The 17,289-nt window shown below is 55.7% G+C and overlaps 2 protein-coding genes across 4 annotated transcripts; one reads left to right on the top strand and one right to left on the bottom strand.

Annotated features, from left to right (window-relative positions):
• The first annotated feature begins 239 nt into the window (after positions 1-239).
• On the top strand, positions 240-5,549 carry ALG3 (ALG3 alpha-1,3- mannosyltransferase). The gene is made up of 9 exons (XM_065876608.1): positions 240-443; positions 2,264-2,363; positions 2,461-2,608; positions 2,718-2,878; positions 3,370-3,490; positions 3,915-4,120; positions 4,261-4,337; positions 4,930-5,074; positions 5,218-5,549. The coding sequence occupies exons 1-9, from the start codon at positions 248-250 to the stop codon at positions 5,378-5,380; spliced, it is 1,317 nt and encodes a 438-aa protein (XP_065732680.1). The 5' UTR covers positions 240-247; the 3' UTR covers positions 5,381-5,549.
• A 274-nt stretch (positions 5,550-5,823) lies between these two features.
• On the bottom strand, positions 5,824-16,967 carry VWA5B2 (von Willebrand factor A domain containing 5B2). Of its 3 annotated transcripts, none has more exons than XM_065876472.1 (19): positions 16,829-16,967; positions 16,574-16,744; positions 14,454-14,685; positions 14,136-14,293; positions 13,478-13,609; positions 13,171-13,295; positions 12,613-12,768; positions 12,077-12,187; positions 11,788-11,996; positions 11,588-11,699; positions 10,953-11,138; positions 9,923-10,094; positions 9,523-9,836; positions 8,814-9,006; positions 8,356-8,712; positions 6,961-7,098; positions 6,777-6,860; positions 6,459-6,703; positions 5,824-6,372 (listed from the first exon to the last, which is right to left on the bottom strand). In XM_065876472.1, the coding sequence occupies exons 1-19, from the start codon at positions 16,965-16,967 to the stop codon at positions 5,824-5,826; spliced, it is 3,783 nt and encodes a 1,260-aa protein (XP_065732544.1). The 3 variants fall into 3 exon arrangements, with proteins under 3 accessions (XP_065732544.1, XP_065732543.1, XP_065732545.1); XM_065876471.1 differs by having other exon boundaries at positions 14,136-14,347; positions 14,466-14,685; XM_065876473.1 differs by having other exon boundaries at positions 14,466-14,685.
• Between the last annotated feature and the right edge of the window lie 322 nt (positions 16,968-17,289).

Raw genomic sequence — 17,289 nt, 5'->3', positions numbered from 1 at the left:
GGGCAAACGTTCGATCCACATTAGCTCTTGTGTGTACTGAGGAGTAAGACTATTCCTGCTCGTATGGAGCATGCAGTCCATCAGGGGAGACATGTGGAAGAAGTAGATTTTAGTGGAGTAAATAAGGACTCCGGCAACTCCAGTCAGCCCTCGGTCCGTTGGGGCACGCGGCGCGGGAAGCGGAACCTAAGTACCAAAGGGTCGGGCTTCCGGGATAGCGGGCCCGCGAGTGCGGCGCACCTTCAAGATGGCGGCAGGCCTGAGGAAACGTGGCCGGGCAGGTCCCGCAGCTCGGGCGGTGGGACTGTGCGGGCAGTGGCTGCGGCGCGCCTGGCAAGAGCGGCGCCTACTGCTGCTGGAACCGCGCTACACGCTGAAGGTGGCCGCCTGCCTCTGCCTGGCGGAGGTGGGCATCACCTTCTGGGTCATTCACAGGGTGGCATGTGAGTGCGCCGAGGGGGAGAGGAGGGTGGGAAGGGGGACCGAACCCCCGACCAAAACTGGGACCCACATTCGGAGCTCAGACTTAGACCCCTGATCCACTCAGTCATCAGTTGCAGACTCGTATCTTTTACCCAAATCCTGCTCCGCGGAGAGCCAAACCCGATCTTAATCCCTCCCAGAAAACCTGGGTCCAAGTTAATGGCTGCTGCTGCTATTTGTCTCTGTGGCTTTGGACACGTCACTTCCCTTGCTGGGTCTCAATCTTCTCATCTGTTCATTTCAGAGGTCTGGAAGTCTCTTCTCAGTGATGGCATTTTCTGACGGTTTGAGTCTTTTGGCATTATTGGTGACTCCTCTCCAGGCTGAAAACACTGGACTTAAGGCTTACTTGCTAAAGACCATTAATTCAGTACATATTTATTGAGTGCTTATTATATGGCTTACACTATGCTAGGTACCAAGGGTATAGTGGTGAAAAAGATAGACATATTTCCTCCTTACGTGTGTGGGTCTGGACAAAGATAACAGAAAATTACAACACATCATATTCATCATGATGGTGGTAGACAGGGTGCTATAAAGGACATAGGAGGGCACTTAATGCAGACTTGAGGAGTCAGAGAAGGCTTCCGAGAGAGTCCTCCTCGAAAGATAAGAGCTAGTTCCTTGAGGAAAGAGACAAAAGGGGTGTGTGGGCGGGGGGAAGAGTACTCTAGGCAGAGAGAATCCTGTATCAAAGAGCTCCTGTCAAAAGAGAAAGTCTATTTCCTTTGAGGAACTGAAAGAATTTTTTCAGAGCTGGAACACAGAAATCAAGTGAGGGTAGTACTAAGAGATGAGATTGCAGAAGTCGAGACAAGATCATGAAGGAATCTGTAAGCTGTGTTAAGGAGGTAGTTAGCATGGTGGTTAAGAATTTAGAGCTCCATGTGTTCCAATCTCAACTCTACCCTTCCTAGCTCAGTGTTCTTGAGCTAGTCACTTAACCTTATTAATTCATAATTTCATCTTCTAAAAATGGGAAGAATAGAATTTGGTCTTTATCTTAAGAGCCTTGGGGAATCATTGAAGAGTTTTAAGCAGAGAAATGTGATATGATTTCTATTATAGGATGAGCTCTCCGGTTGCAGGGTGGAAAATATATTGTAGTGGGGTGAAAGTGGAAGCTGGGAGCCTAGTTAGGGAGCTCTTGCACCATTGTGGCTAGAGATTATGTTAGGCCCAAATTTGAGTGCATGATAGCAGAGAAGGATGAGATAGTAGAGATATTTAGGATAAAGAATAGGCAGGGGACTTCCCTGATGGCACAGTGGTTGAGAGTCCACCTGCCGATGCAGGGGACACGGGTTCATGCCCCAGTCCGGGAAGATCCCACATGCTGCAGAGAGGCTAGGCCCGTGAGCCATGGCCACTGAGCCTGTGCATCCGGAGCCTGTGCTCCGCAACGGGAGAGGCCACAACAGTGAGAGGCCCGCGTACCGCAAAAAAAAAAAAAAAAGAATAGGCAGGACTTGGTGACTGGGGGTTGGAAATGAAAGAAAAGGAAGTATCAAAGGTGTTTCCCAGGTTTGTGACTTGAGCAGCTGAGAGGTTAATGGAACCCAGGAAGGGGAGCAGATTTGGAGTGGAAGGTTATGAGTTCCATTACAGACATGTTTGAGTTTGAGATACCTGTGTTCACCCAGAGAATGTCAGATAGGCCTTTAGAGAAGGGGTTATGATAGAAGTCCCGAGGATGAGCTCGAACTCTGTGCTTTGATGGGCTGAGGCAGAGAAATTCTGAACCTGGAAGTAACCACACCATCCTGTCGTTTTCCAGATACAGAGATTGATTGGAAAGCCTACATGGCTGAGGTGGAGGGCGTCATCAATGGCACCTATGACTATACTCAACTGCGGGGTGACACTGGACCTCTTGTGTGAGTGGGGATCGGCTGTTCAGTGAGGATGGGAGGGGCTGACTGGATGCAAGGCCGGATAGCTTGACCCAGACTCACGTTCTTTCTCCTCTTCCAGGTACCCAGCCGGCTTTGTGTACATCTTCATGGGGCTATACTATGCCACTGGCCGGGGCACTGACATCCGCATGGCCCAGCACATCTTCGCTGTGCTCTACCTGGCCACTTTGCTGCTTGTCTTCTTGATTTACCACCAGACCTGCAAGGTGAGTCCTCACTACCAGGAACAGGGGGCCCCAAACTGGGAGGGCTGGGGAGTGGGGATGGTTCAGGGTTGGTGAGCTGACCTTTTTCCCCACTGTGCCCACCTCTCAGGTACCTCCCTTCGTCTTTTTCTTCATGTGCTGCGCCTCTTACCGTGTCCACTCTATCTTTGTGCTGCGGCTCTTCAACGATCCAGTGGCCATGGTGCTGCTCTTCCTCAGTATCAACCTCCTGCTGGCCCAGCGCTGGAGCTGGGGCTGCTGCTGTTTCAGGTCAACACCCCTCCCTTCTGGCCCCCTCTTTCATTTTCTGTATTCCATCACTTTCTCCCCAATTTTCTGCAGCAGAGGAAGTAAGGGAGTGGCCAGACAGTGTAGGTCAGTTAGGGCCATACTAGGTGAGTCCAGGATGTGTAGAAAGTCTTCACCCCCAGGCCCCCTACACACACACCCTCTTCCCATCCTCTGTTTCCTCCAGACAGCATCTGCTGTTGGAGTTGGTCATTGCACTTTCTAAATACTCAATATATATTTGCTCACTCAGTCTGAGTGTAGAGACAAGGTATGAGCACCCTACTCCCAGCCTTCTCCCAGGCTTCCGTATCCTCCCTCCAGCAGTTCTGAGTATGAGTGCTCACCCTCTGCCTGGAGCTTGCTGGCAGGGGAGGGGAGGAGTTGCTGTGGTGATGGTGGGCTGTACATCTTTGGGTGGAGTGCATGGCCCTGGAGCTGATCTCCACTATCCTCTCCCCTATCCACTGCAGCCTGGCAGTCTCTGTGAAGATGAATGTGCTGCTCTTCGCCCCTGGGTTACTATTCCTTCTCCTCAGGCAATTTGGCCTCCGTGGGGCCCTCCCCAAGCTGGGCATCTGTGCTGTCCTTCAGGTATTCCCTCCTTACCCTTTCCCCTTTCTAATGAAGTGGAGGCCACTCTGTCTGGCCTCCTTTCATCCTTGAGACTTCCTCAAAGACAAGAGACAGAGTTTTGGAGTTTATTCTGATCTGGGCAGCCACCACCTCTAGGCTTTGGTTTCTTTAGCTGTCAAACAAGGGTGTTGAACTACATGGTCTCTGAGAGTCTTTCTAACTCTGCGCATTTATGACTTGGTGAATCCAAACTTAAAGCACTGTTATTACCTGCTTCTTTGGCCCAAAGCTCTTGTCTGGGTGGGTGAGCCGGCTTTCTTGCTATTCCTAGTGGGAGTTAGGGATCCTCTGAGACCTATACCCTGTTCCCCCTCCTCTCAGTGATTAGCATGAGGCTGAGGGTGAGCCTGGGCAGCTCTGTTGACATCACACCCATCCTCAGGTGGTGCTGGGGCTACCCTTCCTGCTGGAGAACCCCGTCGGCTATGTATCCCGCTCCTTTGACCTTGGCCGCCAGTTTCTCTTCCGCTGGACAGTGAACTGGCGCTTCCTCCCCGAGGCCCTCTTCCTGCATCGTGCCTTCCACCTGGCACTTTTGACTGCCCACCTCACCCTGCTCTTGCTCTTTGCCCTCTGCAGGTGGCACAGGTGAGAAAGGGGAGCAATTTCATGAGCAGACATGGGGGAAGGAGTGAAGGGCCTAGGCCTTAGGGGCTGCATGGGGAGATGTTGAGCTCCGCTTGGCCCACATTGGGGGCTTGATAAATATCTCAATGGCTTCTCCCCAGGACAGGGGAAAGTATCCTGTCACTGCTGAAGGATCCCTCCAAAAGGAAGGTTCCACTCCAGCCCCTCACACCCAACCATATCCTTTAAATCATGGGAAGGTAAGTCTTGCCCTCTCCAGCTGAAGTTGGGGTCCTTGTCAACTAGCCCTGCATGGCTGGTGACCTGGGAGAGGGAAAAGGAGTTAGCAGTAATAGCTACAGGGCCCATTCGTAGAGCTCTTACCATACTGTGCTGAGCACTTTACATATTTAAGCATTGTTTATTCTTTATTCTAAATATTATTGAGTTACCATTATGAGTGCTCACTCTCTGCCTGGTGCTGCCCTAAGCGGTTTACATACATTCTAACATTTAAAGCTCACAAGAGACTCTGTTTTATCCTCACTTTACAGATTTTAAAGATGGGAAAATTAGGGCTTTAAGAAGTTAAGTAATTTGCCAAGGTCACATAGCTAGTAAGTGATGCCTCGTTAGGCGTTAGGGCTCTAGATATTACTGCCTCCACATCAGACTGAGGAATAGGTCCAGAGAGGTTAAGAAACTTGCCCAAAGGTATGCATCTAGGAACAGCAGAGCCAAGGGGCTATCTGACCCCAAAACTTTTGTCCCTCTGCTTTGAAACCTCCCTACCCCTTCTGCTCCTGCCCTTGGCCTTGACCACTGTATACAGATTGTTTCTGCCCTCTTCACCTCCAACTTCATTGGCATCTGCTTCAGCCGCTCCCTTCACTACCAGTTCTACGTCTGGTATTTCCACACACTGCCCTACCTCCTGTGGGCCACGCCTGCACGCTGGCTCACACACCTGCTCAGGTACCAGCTGGGACAACCTGGGGGCGTGGGAAGGGGTAGGGAGCTCCTCATCCCAAGACTGTGACCACGGAGGGGCAGGGGGTGAGCTGAAGTGCTGCAGGCCTAGAACCTGGACGGACCTGGAGCTTATTTCTCATCTCCAGGTTGCTGGTGCTGGGGCTCATTGAGCTCTCCTGGAACACATACCCATCCACGTCCTGCAGCTCTGGTGCCCTGCACATGTGCCATGCTGTCATCCTGCTGCAGCTCTGGCTGGGCCCCCAGCCTTTCCCCAAGACCATCCAGCACAGCAAGAAAGCCCACTGAGATCCATCTCTTCCCCTCCAGTCTATTCTCAGGACCCTGGATGGGGATGGACTGTGTGCCCTTCCCAATAAACTTTATGAAGTCCACTTCTGTGCAGCCTACATGGAGGTACCTGGACCAAGCTGTGAGGGACAGGCACGCAGCAGATAAAGAACTCATTCAGACAGTCCTAAGAGGCACTTTATTGTGTAGGATTTAGGGACTGTGGCTCTCTCCCCTTCTACTGCACTGCACAGAGCTCAGAGGGGAAGGGGCATGGGGCGGAAGGAGCAGGAGAGAGCACAGGCAGGCACTTTCTGTGGGGCAAGAGGATTTGTGAAGGGAATGAGCAGCAGTAGGGGCGGACTGTCACCAGCCCACCCCTTCCCAGCACCAAGAGGCCGGCTCTGGGTGGCAGTGACTTGAGTTTGTTGGGGGGTGCCAGCCAGAGCAACCGGTGACCCTCACATGTTTGCTGGGCTGTAGCACAGCAGGTGCAGCTGCAGGTTCTGGTCCCAGTGGCGCAGCAGCAGGAAGAGACCCCGGGCTGCGGCCTTGAGGTTGGCCAGGTCGAGGCCATCGGGCAGGTGCTGGGCCCGCAGCCAACAGTCAGCCTTAGCTGCCGCCAGTTCCCACTCACCGAAGGCCGCGGCACAGCGGTGCTCCAACCACGCAAGCGCCACAGCAGTGGCCCAAGTCCGGCCCCGCAGGTCGGCACCACCAGGCCCTTCCGCCCCCTCCGAGGCCTCGGTGTCTGAGCCCCGGCCACTGTCCACCTGGCCTGGACCCTCGGAGCCCGAGCTGGGGGATGGGCTGCAAGAGGCCGTGGCACTGTCACCCTGGCCAGCACCATGGCCTAGAAGTGCCCAGGGAGAGGAGGCCGAGGTGGGGCTAAGGCTGGTGCGATGCGCAGTGAAGGGCGAGGCGCGGCACAGGCGCTCCCGCGGGATGCGCACTGCTGCGCAGAAGGGCGCGTCTAGGCGGAAGGAGCCAGGTGCCTCCTGCAGGCGCACCTGAGGAGAGAGGAGGTGGGGGGAGAATCGAGCTGAGACAGCGCCCTGGCCCTGGCAGCGCCACCCTCCACCTCCCGAGTCCTCACCAAGGGCAGGTAGTCATGGTTGCTGCCTTCACTGTTGCTGTCACTGGCTTGGCCCGTGTTGGGGCTGCAGAGTCTATTGCTGTCTGGGCCTCTGGCCTTCTGACGGCCCAGGCTGAGCCGAGAGGGAGGCTCGGGGGGCAGACGATGAGGACCTCTGATGGGGGCTGCGCGGTCCCCCAAAGCAGAACTGGAGTTGCCAATTTGGTCCGGCTCCCAGCCGCCTGCCAGAGAGCCTCCCTTAAGTCCTGAACTGGAGCCATTCAGTGGTGGTCCCTAAGCCTGGTTGGTCCCTACCATTTACCCAAATTTGAGTGTTACCTTTAGAGTGGACGGCTGTGGGCAGAGGAGCTGCATCTAGATGACCTTGAGAGGCAGGAGGGGTGCCTGGGGGTTCGGCTGGCTCTGCAGGGGCACAGAAGACAGGGGTGGGGTATGTCTCAGAGGGTGGCCAGTGAGATGGGAACCCGCACCTGGGAGGTCACCTGGAAGGGACCTTACCTACCTGAACTGTGCACCTGCAGGGCTGAAGGTAGGACCTCTCTGGTGGTAGCATCCACAGCTACAGGGCAGGTGAAGCAGGAAGGGGCAGAGCTGACCTTGCTTGTCTGAAGGGCTCGGAGCCAGGGCCTCCGGGCATGACCTGCAAAACCAAGGGGCCGGGCTTCCCTGGTGGCGCAGTGGTTTAAAATCTGCCTGCCAATGCAGGGGACATGGGTTTGAGCCCTGGTCCGGGGAGATCCCACATGCCGCTGAGCAACTAGGTCCGTGAGCCACAATTACTGAGCCTGCGCATCTGGAGCCTGTGCTCTGCAGCAAGAGAGGCCGCGATAGTGAAAGGCCCGCACACCGCGATGAAGAGTGGCCCCCACTTGCCGCAACTAGGGAAAGCCCTCGCACAGAAACGAAGACCCAACACAGCAAAAATAAATAAAATTAAAAAAAACAAAAAACAAACCAAGGGGCCACATGTTGACTGGGAGGGGGGGTGTGCTCCCAGCACCCACTCTCTACAAAGGGCTTCACAGAAAAAATCTCAGTGCTCCCATAGCTTCTCCCTCTGTACACATTTTTGGGTTTTTTTGGCCGTGCCTCCAGGCTTGCGGGATCTTAGTAGTTCCCCGACCAAGGATTGGACCTGGGCCCCAGCAGTGAAAGCACCGAGTCCTAACCACTGGACCACCAGGGAATTCCCAGCCTTCTGTCCACTTTTGAACAGAGTGGAGTTCCTTCTTGGGGTCAGCTCAGACTCCTCAGCTTTGACAAGAAGTGGTTAGGCTGAACACTCAACCACATTGTACCAGGACTAGGCCCCCGGCCACCTACAAATTCAACATTCTGGATACAGCCCAGAGGAGGCATTGACTGTGGTACCTTTTCCATCTGCTCATTTCAGCACTGCCCAACAGAACTTCCTGCAACGATGGAAATGTTCTACATCTGCATGATCCAGTATAGTAGCCACTAGTCCCATGTGCCTATTAAGCATTTGAAGTGTGGCTAGTGCAACTGAAGAACTGACATTTTAACTTTACTTAATTTTAATAATCTTCCTAAATGACAGATTTGTTTTTATGTTATGGGCACTGTGAATCATTACAAGATGAAATTCCCTCTCTGTTGGCTGCTAGGAAGCTTGCCAGTTTGGGGTCCCATGCTTGCAAGGGCACAAAACCTCATGGTGTGCATCTTTGATATAATCTCATTCTCTGCTTCCTTTTATTATCCCTTTTTTCCCCATTGCCCTGCTAATTTTTTTTTCTTAACAATGTGGGTGAGCCGCCTCAAATCACTTGTGAGCAAGGTGAGGTATAGCGAGTGACCCCACAGACCTATGCCTCTGCCACTCTCTGTCCCATAAAGGCTCCTTGAGCCCTGACTGGGGCCACCAGCAACTCACCCCGGTCAGCCCTGGTCTCGCCCCGTCCTCGGAGAGCCAGCTGCTCGTTGTCCCGGACCACAGAAGCCGCTGTCAGTCGATGGAGTGCTTGGTCCCAAGCATTTCCGCTTTCAGGGGGTGACGGAGGCAGTGAGCCAGCATCCCTAGGCCCCCACAGCATCTCCAGCCCAACGCCCACCTCCCAGCTCATAGGCTGCTCCCCGCACAGGGCCCGGATCACCACATGGCAGCGCGGAGGCTGGGGATGCAGTGGTATTGCTGGAGGGGCCAACTCCCCACTGGGGGGAACAGCCGTGAACAAGAAGGATGGTTCCATCAACATGTCCCAGTCCATGGGGGCTGGGGAGAGCAGGTTTCCTGGGGAGAGACGATGGTAGGAGCAGGGGCAGTGGGGTGCCCTGGGCTCCACCTCCCCAAGGTCTACTTGGTGTCAGAACCCGGCTCCCCATAACCCTTACCTGAGTCATCCAGGCCCTGTCCCAGCAGCTGCCCTGGCTCAGGGCCTGGCCCATCTGGTGCTACACCCAGAGAGGGAGATGGCCGGAGATGGCCAGGGACTGAGTTCACCCGGCCTGGGGGTGATGAGAGGCTTCGGCCAGTTAGAGCTGCTCTGCGTCGACGGCCCAGCACCTCAGCACTGAAGGCCCCAGTCTGCATGTGTGAAGGTGGTGGGGGGTCCAGTGGTCAAGGAATGCAGAGCTCCTGGCCATCAGACATACATACACAGCTGGCCACATGCCCCTTTGTCTGGAACCCTGGATGGCTGCTCACCACCCTTAGGGGTGAGGCCAGACTCCTGGCGCCTGACCCCCTTCCCATCGTCATCTCACTCCATGCCTATGTCTCAGTTGAGGTTATTGCTTGTCTGTTTTTATTCATGTCTTCTCCCGTTCTGCCTAGCTAACTTCTTATTCTTCCAGAGGTGACTCTTGCTTTCCTGACTCCCTCAGACAGGGTTAGTCACCTTGACTCTGAACCCCCATAAAGTCACATCCCTGTGCTCATCAATGTATGTTGCATGGTATCATCACTATACATTATACCATCATTACCCATCTATTTCCTCAGGTAGACTTAAGAGTAACCACTGCACAATTTATGGCATACAGCCAATGGTCAATAGATATTTGCTGGATACATGGTAGATGGATGTGGATTGAATCTCACCTTGACTGGAGCCAGTGGGGGTGGAGGCAGAGGGCAGGAGTGGGAGCCAGCAGATTCTCCCCAGGCCAGGCTGCGGCAGCCCTGCTGAGAAGGGGGATCCAGGGGAGCACTGCCTTCGGGGGACCCAGGGCCCTGGGAGACAGGGGACTCGCTGCTGCCTGTGGAGCCTGGGCCTGGCTCTGGGCTGGCAGAGCAGTGGGTAAGCACATACTGCTCCCGGATGTACGAGGACTGGAAGATGCGGCGCCATATGGCTGTGTCAGAAGAGGGGTTAGGTCCAGGGTCCGTGACTGGGTCTGTCAGAGCATCAGTACCTATTGGGAGGCAGGAGAATAGATCCCAGCCCTGGCCCCTCCCACTGCCCACTCCTCCTCCAACACACATACACTGAGGCACTCACTCCGATCTGAGTCCCCAGCAGCCCACGGGCTGGACAGCTCTGCTGACACAGTGCCTGTTCCCAGTGGCTCTGAGGTGCCAGTGGGCTCAGTGCCAGGGCTGGTGGCAGATGGTGCTTCCTCTGGGGATGGGAACACGGAGCTGCCCAAGCTCTGCCAGCCAGGCTCTTGGCCCTGGAGACGGATAGACATTGGGGGAAAAAAAACAACAACTGATTATAGTTATACACTACCTCTTTCCAAACAGGATTTAAGATGACTCACTGCAAGAGGCGATAAAGATAATAAACCAGAAGTGAAAGCCCAGTACTAAGGAAAGAGGAAGCATACATGCTGACCATCGGGTTACTAGAGATGCTGTGGCTGAGCTTCAGGTTTGGCCCTGAGCTTCCTGGCAGCCAGGGAAAAAGACAAACAGTCCATTATACAGCTCTCCTGATCAAAAAGTAGGAAGCATGCTTGGTTCTAGAGAGATAAAGCTTTTCATAATAAAAATAACAATCATTTATCCAACTCCTCCTATGTGTCAAGTATCCTATCAAGAGCACACATGTTATGACTTCTAATTACAACCTTATGAAAAAAATCAGTACAAGGAAATGGGCTCAGAGAGGTTAAGTGACTTGTCCAAAATCAAATAGTTAGTACATGGCAGAGTTGGGATTTGAGATTTCATTTAGACAATCTCTGTCTGTCCCTGAATGTTACAGGAAATAACCCAGATGGTGCTTTTTGCAGGCACTGTGTGAAGTAATGAGCAAGTTTCAACAAAAACCTTGAAACTAATGCTGGCGCTGTTCCCTGTAACTGGGTGCTTTAGTGACCAAGGGTAGCACTTTACAGGACAGCCTGTCCTGAGGGAGGCAGGCTGCAGTCACCTTGAGGGACCCAGTATCGTCTCTAAGGAGGTCTAGTGGGTAGCAGTAGGAGCGTTTGGCAGAGAGAGGCACAGGGAATAGGAAATGGGTTTTGCAGAGATGCAGGGGCTTCAGCCATCCCAGGCCCACCTCCCACACCCCAGCCCAGGCTTACCCCTAGGGGGCGGGACCGGAAGCCATCCACCCTGAAGAGTGAGCAGTAACCGAGCAGCTGGTCCCCAGGATAGAGCGCTGGGATCTCCCGGGGCGTCAGCAGTGCCTCCACCGCATCGGGCACAAACCAGTCCACAGAGATGTCGCTCAACGCGGGCTCCAGTGCTTTCCGCAGGGCTTGCACCAGCTGTGAGGAGTGACCAGAGGGAGGCCATGGGAGAGAAAGAGGTGCCACACAGCCAACAGAGTGGGAAGGCTGCCCTTCTGCTGATGCCATCTACCCAGCCCCTGGCTGAGGGGAGCAGGGTCCGGCTGGGGTTGGGGGAAGGAATGGAGGTAGGAACAAGCAAGGGGACTGAGTGTTCAGTGCTCAGGGCTCGGTGCTTCTCCTGGCCTGAACTGTGCCACGTGGATAAGGCAAGACTTTTCAAAGATATGGCTTAGTACCCGGACAAAACTGAGAGCAAGATTTGGGGAGCAGTCAGAGGCCATGTCCCCCACACTTCCAGCCCCCTGCAGCACCCCACAGCAGGGTGCCTGGAGACCCCACGACCTGACCAGGTTCTGTTTCAGACTCAGTGCAACTTGGGAGGAGGACTTAGACGACTAGGGAACAGGGCCCAGGCTCAAGCTCACCATGGGCTGCAGCCTTTCCCCAGACCTCAGGAAGTAGGCCTGGCCCCTGCTGAGGGCAGACAGACCCTGCAGCAGCTGGCGGCAGGCAGGCCCCAGCCCAAAGGAGAAGCACCTGACAAGAGAAGGGGAGCAGCCGTGACCTTCCGGAGCCTCTTTGGGAGGCCAATCTCAGGATCCTGCCTCTGCCCACTCCATCCTACCTGGCTGCCCCCCTGTGCCACCTCATGAGCTCCAGGGTTTGGTGGGTCGCAGCAGCCATGGGCGAGGCAGCGGTGAGCAGGAACAGCTGCCGAGGGTAGGCCCTGTGCTGGGGCTGCCCAAGGGCCCAGTCCAGCGCAGACCTCACGTCCGGCGGGCCGCCCGCAGCCTGCAGCATCTCAATGCTCTCGCAGATCAGCTTCACAGCTTCCTGGAGGAAAAGGACATGGGCTGGGCCACACTGGCTGAGACGCCTCTGGCTAGGCCACCAAAGCTCCGGGCCACACTCACGTCACTGCAAGGCCGGCTCTCTGGGAAGAGGGGCTGCACCAATGTGCCAAACGTGGCCAGGTTGATGAGCGTCTGGGGCGGGAGCGACTTCACAGCCAAAACGAGGGCATCCTGGGGAGAGCCAGGGAGGGCAGGGTGAGGCAGGCCCCACTGGCACCGGTAGAGAACAAGGGATGCCAGATTGCTTGCTTTCTCCAGGCCGTGTGTAAAATGAGGGGTAATCTGGGTGAGGCCCTGTGTGTGTGAGACTGTGAGTGAGACCCTGGCATGTGAGGGAGACTCTGTATGAGAGATGATTGTGTATGTGACCCTGGAGGTGTATGTGAATCCTTGGGTTTGAGATTTGGTGTGACTGAATGTAACTTTACATATGAAAGAGGCTCTTGGAATCTGGGAGAAATGCATGTATGTATGAGCATGAGAAGGAGAGAGAGGTGTGTGTGTGTGTGTGTGTCTTCGGGAGGCTGCCCCCCAGCCCACCTCAGACCCACTGCTGCACCTAACCCCAGGCCTGCCCACACCGTGCTCCCACAGGCCTTGTGTGCCATGCTGCTGCCATCCAACAGGAAGAGGAGCTCCCGAGTAGCTGTGCCCAGGTGTCCAGGCTTGGAGCTCAGGTCCGGGCAGAAGCTGAGCACCAGCACGGGGTTCAGCAGGATGTCCTTGTGGAAGCGTCGCTGCAGGAACCACACCTGAGCACGGGAGCCGCAAGTCATCCTGGGCCAGGCTGAGTGCAGCTCCGACCTAGGCTGGCAGCAGGACCTAGCCCCGGAGACTTTTTCAATCCAGTCCACCCAGAGGGGGCACCCTTTTGTAGTCATCTGAATAAAAGCAAGGGCAGAGACAAGTGGCTGTCCTCTGCCTAGGTCAGTCCTACCCCCAATCCTCCGAGACACGTTCCAGGGACACTTGAGTGGGCCCTCCTGTGAAAATACTCATCAGTCCTCTGGGAGGGTAGTGGCAGCTACTGAGAGCTCCTGCTGAGAGCAGAAGCCCCCTGCCCATCCCAACGTAAGCCTGCTCGCCTTCTCCTCCTGCACTAACACAGCCAGAAGTGGGACCAGGGGCCAGGCCAGGACCCCAGGCAGCCATACCTGCCGGTCCCCCTCACTGTCCCTTCGCTGCAGCCTCTGGAAATCCCGGCGGGCCCTCACCTGGGCCTCATATTCTGCTGAGCTCAGGCTGCCGGCCTCCAGCATCAGGTGTGGCTGGTGGGGCTCTGGGGAGAAGGGGACACAGCTCTGTCAGGGAAGTCCCTGTCTCTAGACCCCAACTGCTCAGGCCCACTGTCCTGGGAGAACTTTGCCGGTCCGGCCTCCCTGTACCACCAGGCCCACCCTCACAAATGAGGTGGTCCTGAAGCAGGTCAGAGCTGGCCTACTGTGTGTCCCAGTCTCTCACCACTGGGGTGCAGCAGGATCTCCAAGGCCCGGTCGCAGTGGTGGCCCTCTGCCAGTGTGACACAGATGGTGGCTGCAGAGCTGGCATGAGGGGGAGCATCTGCCCGCAGAGCATGAGAGGGGCTCTCCAGGCCTGAGGGATGTAGAGGCAGGGAGAGGTGATAATTGCCCCACCCCAAGCCAGTACTAAGAGCACAACTATCACCTTCCTAGGCAAGAGTGCTGGGGGCCGGGATCATGGCTGATTGAGCTCAGCTCTCAGAGTCCAAGCTATGGAGTGGGCAAGCGGGGATTTACCTGCTTTCATGGACTGGGAGCAGAATTCCCAGGTGCATCCTGCCTGGCCAAACAGTTCTATATCAACCAACTGCTGATTTAATGTCCTGGTCCACCTCGTGCACAAGAAAACTCAAATTCATCACTTGGACTGGTCTCATTGTAAGCATCCCTCTTCTCATTGGCGAGTGGAGTGGGATATAAATAAATGACACCGACAAACCTAGGGGTGTGTTTGTTGTGTGGAAGTGGCCAGGGGGTGATCCCACTGTGAGACTAGAGGTTCCTAAGGCTTAGGTCCCTGTCTTCTTTTTGTCCTGTGTTCCTCCCATCCCTGAGCCTTCAGTTATTTCCCAGTCACCTATGCTGGGAGGGGCACCCACCTGCGAGCAGGCATGGCCCAGTCACCAGCATCTCGAAGGAGAAGGTGTATGGGGCCGGGCAACGGGCAGGGCCTGAGAACACGTCCAGAGGGGCAGCTGGCTCCTCCCAGGCCAGTCCATCCCCCTCAGGGCTGCCCATTCCGAAGCAGCTGGTGGGGCTGGAAAGGAACACAAGGAGGGTCACTACCAGGGCCCCTAGCCCCTCTGGCTGACTGGCCTCAGCCCTTCCCCACCCTGCCCATCCTCCGGGGCACCCTGCCAAAGCCCCCTCACCCGCACTAGACCCAGAGAAGCCGAGGGAGGGACGAAGAGAATCACCATAGGCCCAACCTGTCGTCACAGAGCCCCGGAGGCCTGGGGGGCCCCAGCGGGCCTGGCGGGGCCAGAGGGGTGAGCACGGAGGGCAGGGCCACGCACAGCACCCCGTCAGGCCTGGAGGGCAGCTCCCGGCTGCTGCGCAGGGTCACTGTCATGGTGCCGGCTGCGGCGATGAGGCCTGTGGGCAGCACCAGTGTGGACCGGGCCTGGGCCAGATCCAAGACAAGATGACCTATGATGAGTGAGGAAAGGGGTCAGAGGGGGCTGGAAGCAGACGAGATGGGAGAATCTGGGGGTGGGAGCAGGCACTGAATCAGGGGAGCTTGGGCAAGGAGGATTTTGTGAGGTTGGAGGGATGCTGGGCTAATGCACTGGTGATGCAGGATGGAGGCATGAGATGAACGATGGTTGAAGGAGAGGGAGGTTGATGGTAGAAGGAGCTGGCTGTCATTAGGAAAGGCAGCAGTGACATCACTGCTAATAGAGGGCTGAGGAGAAGGGGGCATGTCCACACCACCCCTAAGGTCCTGGGGGACTCATACCCTCCACCTCTCTTTCTTTACCTGCTCCAGCGTGTTCAACCCTTGGGCCTCATCTTCCTAAAGAACCCTCGCTGACATCTCCCATAGCCTGGTACCCACCTGCTCACAAATTCCCCACTCATGAACAGTCACGGACTCCCCACTGCCCACTAGGTGTGGCTCCAGAATTTTCTACCCAAGAGGAATTCAGGAACTGTAATCTATTTGGAAGCTAGCTAGAGGACACTTACATACCAAGCACGTCATTTTACTTAGATCTCGGTTTGTTTGGGCACGGGTGGAGCCATGGGCATCACCACTGCTGCTAAAGGGAAAATGGCCAGGTGTATACAGTGATGGTCAAGGCCCTACATGGTCTGGCCCCAGACTACCTTTACAGCCCTACTTCACCTCATTTCTCCACAATAATCATTTACCCATTCTTTTGAAAAATACTTGCTGAATAAATGAAGGGAAGAAAAAATTGGAAGGAAAAAAAGGAAGGTAAGAAGGAAGAAAGGGGCTTCCATCCCAGGCAGCTGAGGCTTGGGACAGTCTGATACAGTGAAGAGAGCACAGTGTCAGGTTTTGAGTCTCCACTCTGTGATTTCTAATTCTATCCTTTGGTAACTCTCTTGTTTAGAGGAGCCTTGGTTTCCTCATTTATAAAATGGGGGTCATAATTATATGTCAAGGACTGCGGTGAGGAATGAATGAGATGATATACATGAAGCATCCAATGTTTAAGAGACTGCTGCTGTTACTTTTGTCACCTATAAAAGGGGGAAGGAGAACAACACTTGCATTACATACCTCTCTGGATTCATATGAGGTGACATCAGTGACTGGGCTTTGTCAACTGTGAATCACTATAAACATGAGGTATTTTATTACCATCACCCAGTATAACTTACTTCGAAACCTTTGCTTACACGATTGCCCCTGCCTGGGGTGCCTTTCCTCTCCTCTCCATATCACTACATCCAACCCTTCCTTTCAGTCAAATGCTGGCTCCACTTCCTTCTGGAATTTTCCTGAGGCCTCAGCCTAGAGCTCACTCTGGCCTCTAACTACCTGCTGGGCTTGTGCCAACTCTCAACACCACTGAATTCTGTTCCTCTTCTCACCCAGATGGTAAATCCCATGTGCAGGAATCAAGTGAATGTACAAATAAATAAAGGAATGAAGTGCAAGCCAGAAAACCTAGCAGAGGGGTGGGCTTCCATCCCCTCACCCAGCACTCACTGATCCTCTTTGTGCTACATTTTGTGCCAGATGCTGGGATTCTGGGACTCCGAGATGACCAAAACCCCGTCCCAGGCTCAGGAGCTAAAGCTCCAGGGGGAGAGAGAGACGTGTGGACTGCCTGCCTTGTCTATCTACCTGGCTGCAAACCTCGGGTCAGGCCTGGTTCACATTCCCCCAGCACCTGGCCCACGTCAGGGGCCCAGTCCTCGACTGTGGAATAAAGGGATGAATCAATGAATGAAAAAAACAGTGGCTGGAGGGGGGACAGAGAGGGGCGGGATGCAGAGCGGGTGCAGGAACTAAAGTGCGGCTGCTTTCAGGGAGATGGGGCGGGAAGCGCCCTGGACTCACCCTGCGCACAGCGGCGGGGTGTTGAGGCCCCCAGTGCGGGGCCCACCGCGCGGCAGCAGGCGTCCTGCGAGCGGCGCCGGCTCTGCAGCTGGAAGGAGACGCGCCGTCCGGCGGCCTCCGCCTCGAAGCCCGAAACCACTTCGGCCTCGGCCAGCGGGTACACAAACACGCCTGGGGCGGGAGGGGGGCACAGGCGATGTCGGACCTTGCTAGGCTTGCGCTGGCCACCACCCTGTGCCCCCGCCCGGGCCTCACCGTCCACAGGCTGCGGCTGTGGGTTGTGGTAGGTGAGCCGGGCCCGCAGGCTGAGGCAGGGTCCATTGGCGCAGGCCCGAACCCAGGAGTCCGTGAGCGGCAGCGGCGTCCAGCTGGAGGGGCAGTACAGGCCGGGCATGGTGCCTCTGGTGGAGGGGGTGCTCGATGAGGGGCGCGCGGCGTGAGTTCAGGGCGTTCCGCCCCACCCTCCTGAAAGCAGGCGGGGAGGCTCTAACTCCGGCGCTGGGACGCGGACCTGCAGGGGGCGCGAGGCTGAGCCCGGCCCGGCGGACAGGTGGCGAGGGGAGGGAGGCAGCGGGGGTGGCGGGATGGGCATCTTCGCCGGTTACCTGGGAAGCCGGAGCGGAGCGCAGCTCCAGGCAGCACGGGGACCCGGGGAGCGGAGGGTTAATGTTTAACTGGAGCTACGGGCGCCCAGCAGTCCCGCCGCCGGCTCCTCT

The sequence above is a fragment of the Phocoena phocoena genome, chromosome 4 (genome assembly GCF_963924675.1).
Source record: "Phocoena phocoena chromosome 4, mPhoPho1.1, whole genome shotgun sequence".
NCBI classification, from domain to species: domain Eukaryota; kingdom Metazoa; phylum Chordata; class Mammalia; order Artiodactyla; family Phocoenidae; genus Phocoena; species Phocoena phocoena.
Note: the sequence above shows the minus strand (reverse complement) of the source record. Positions and strands in the feature narration are given on the sequence as shown.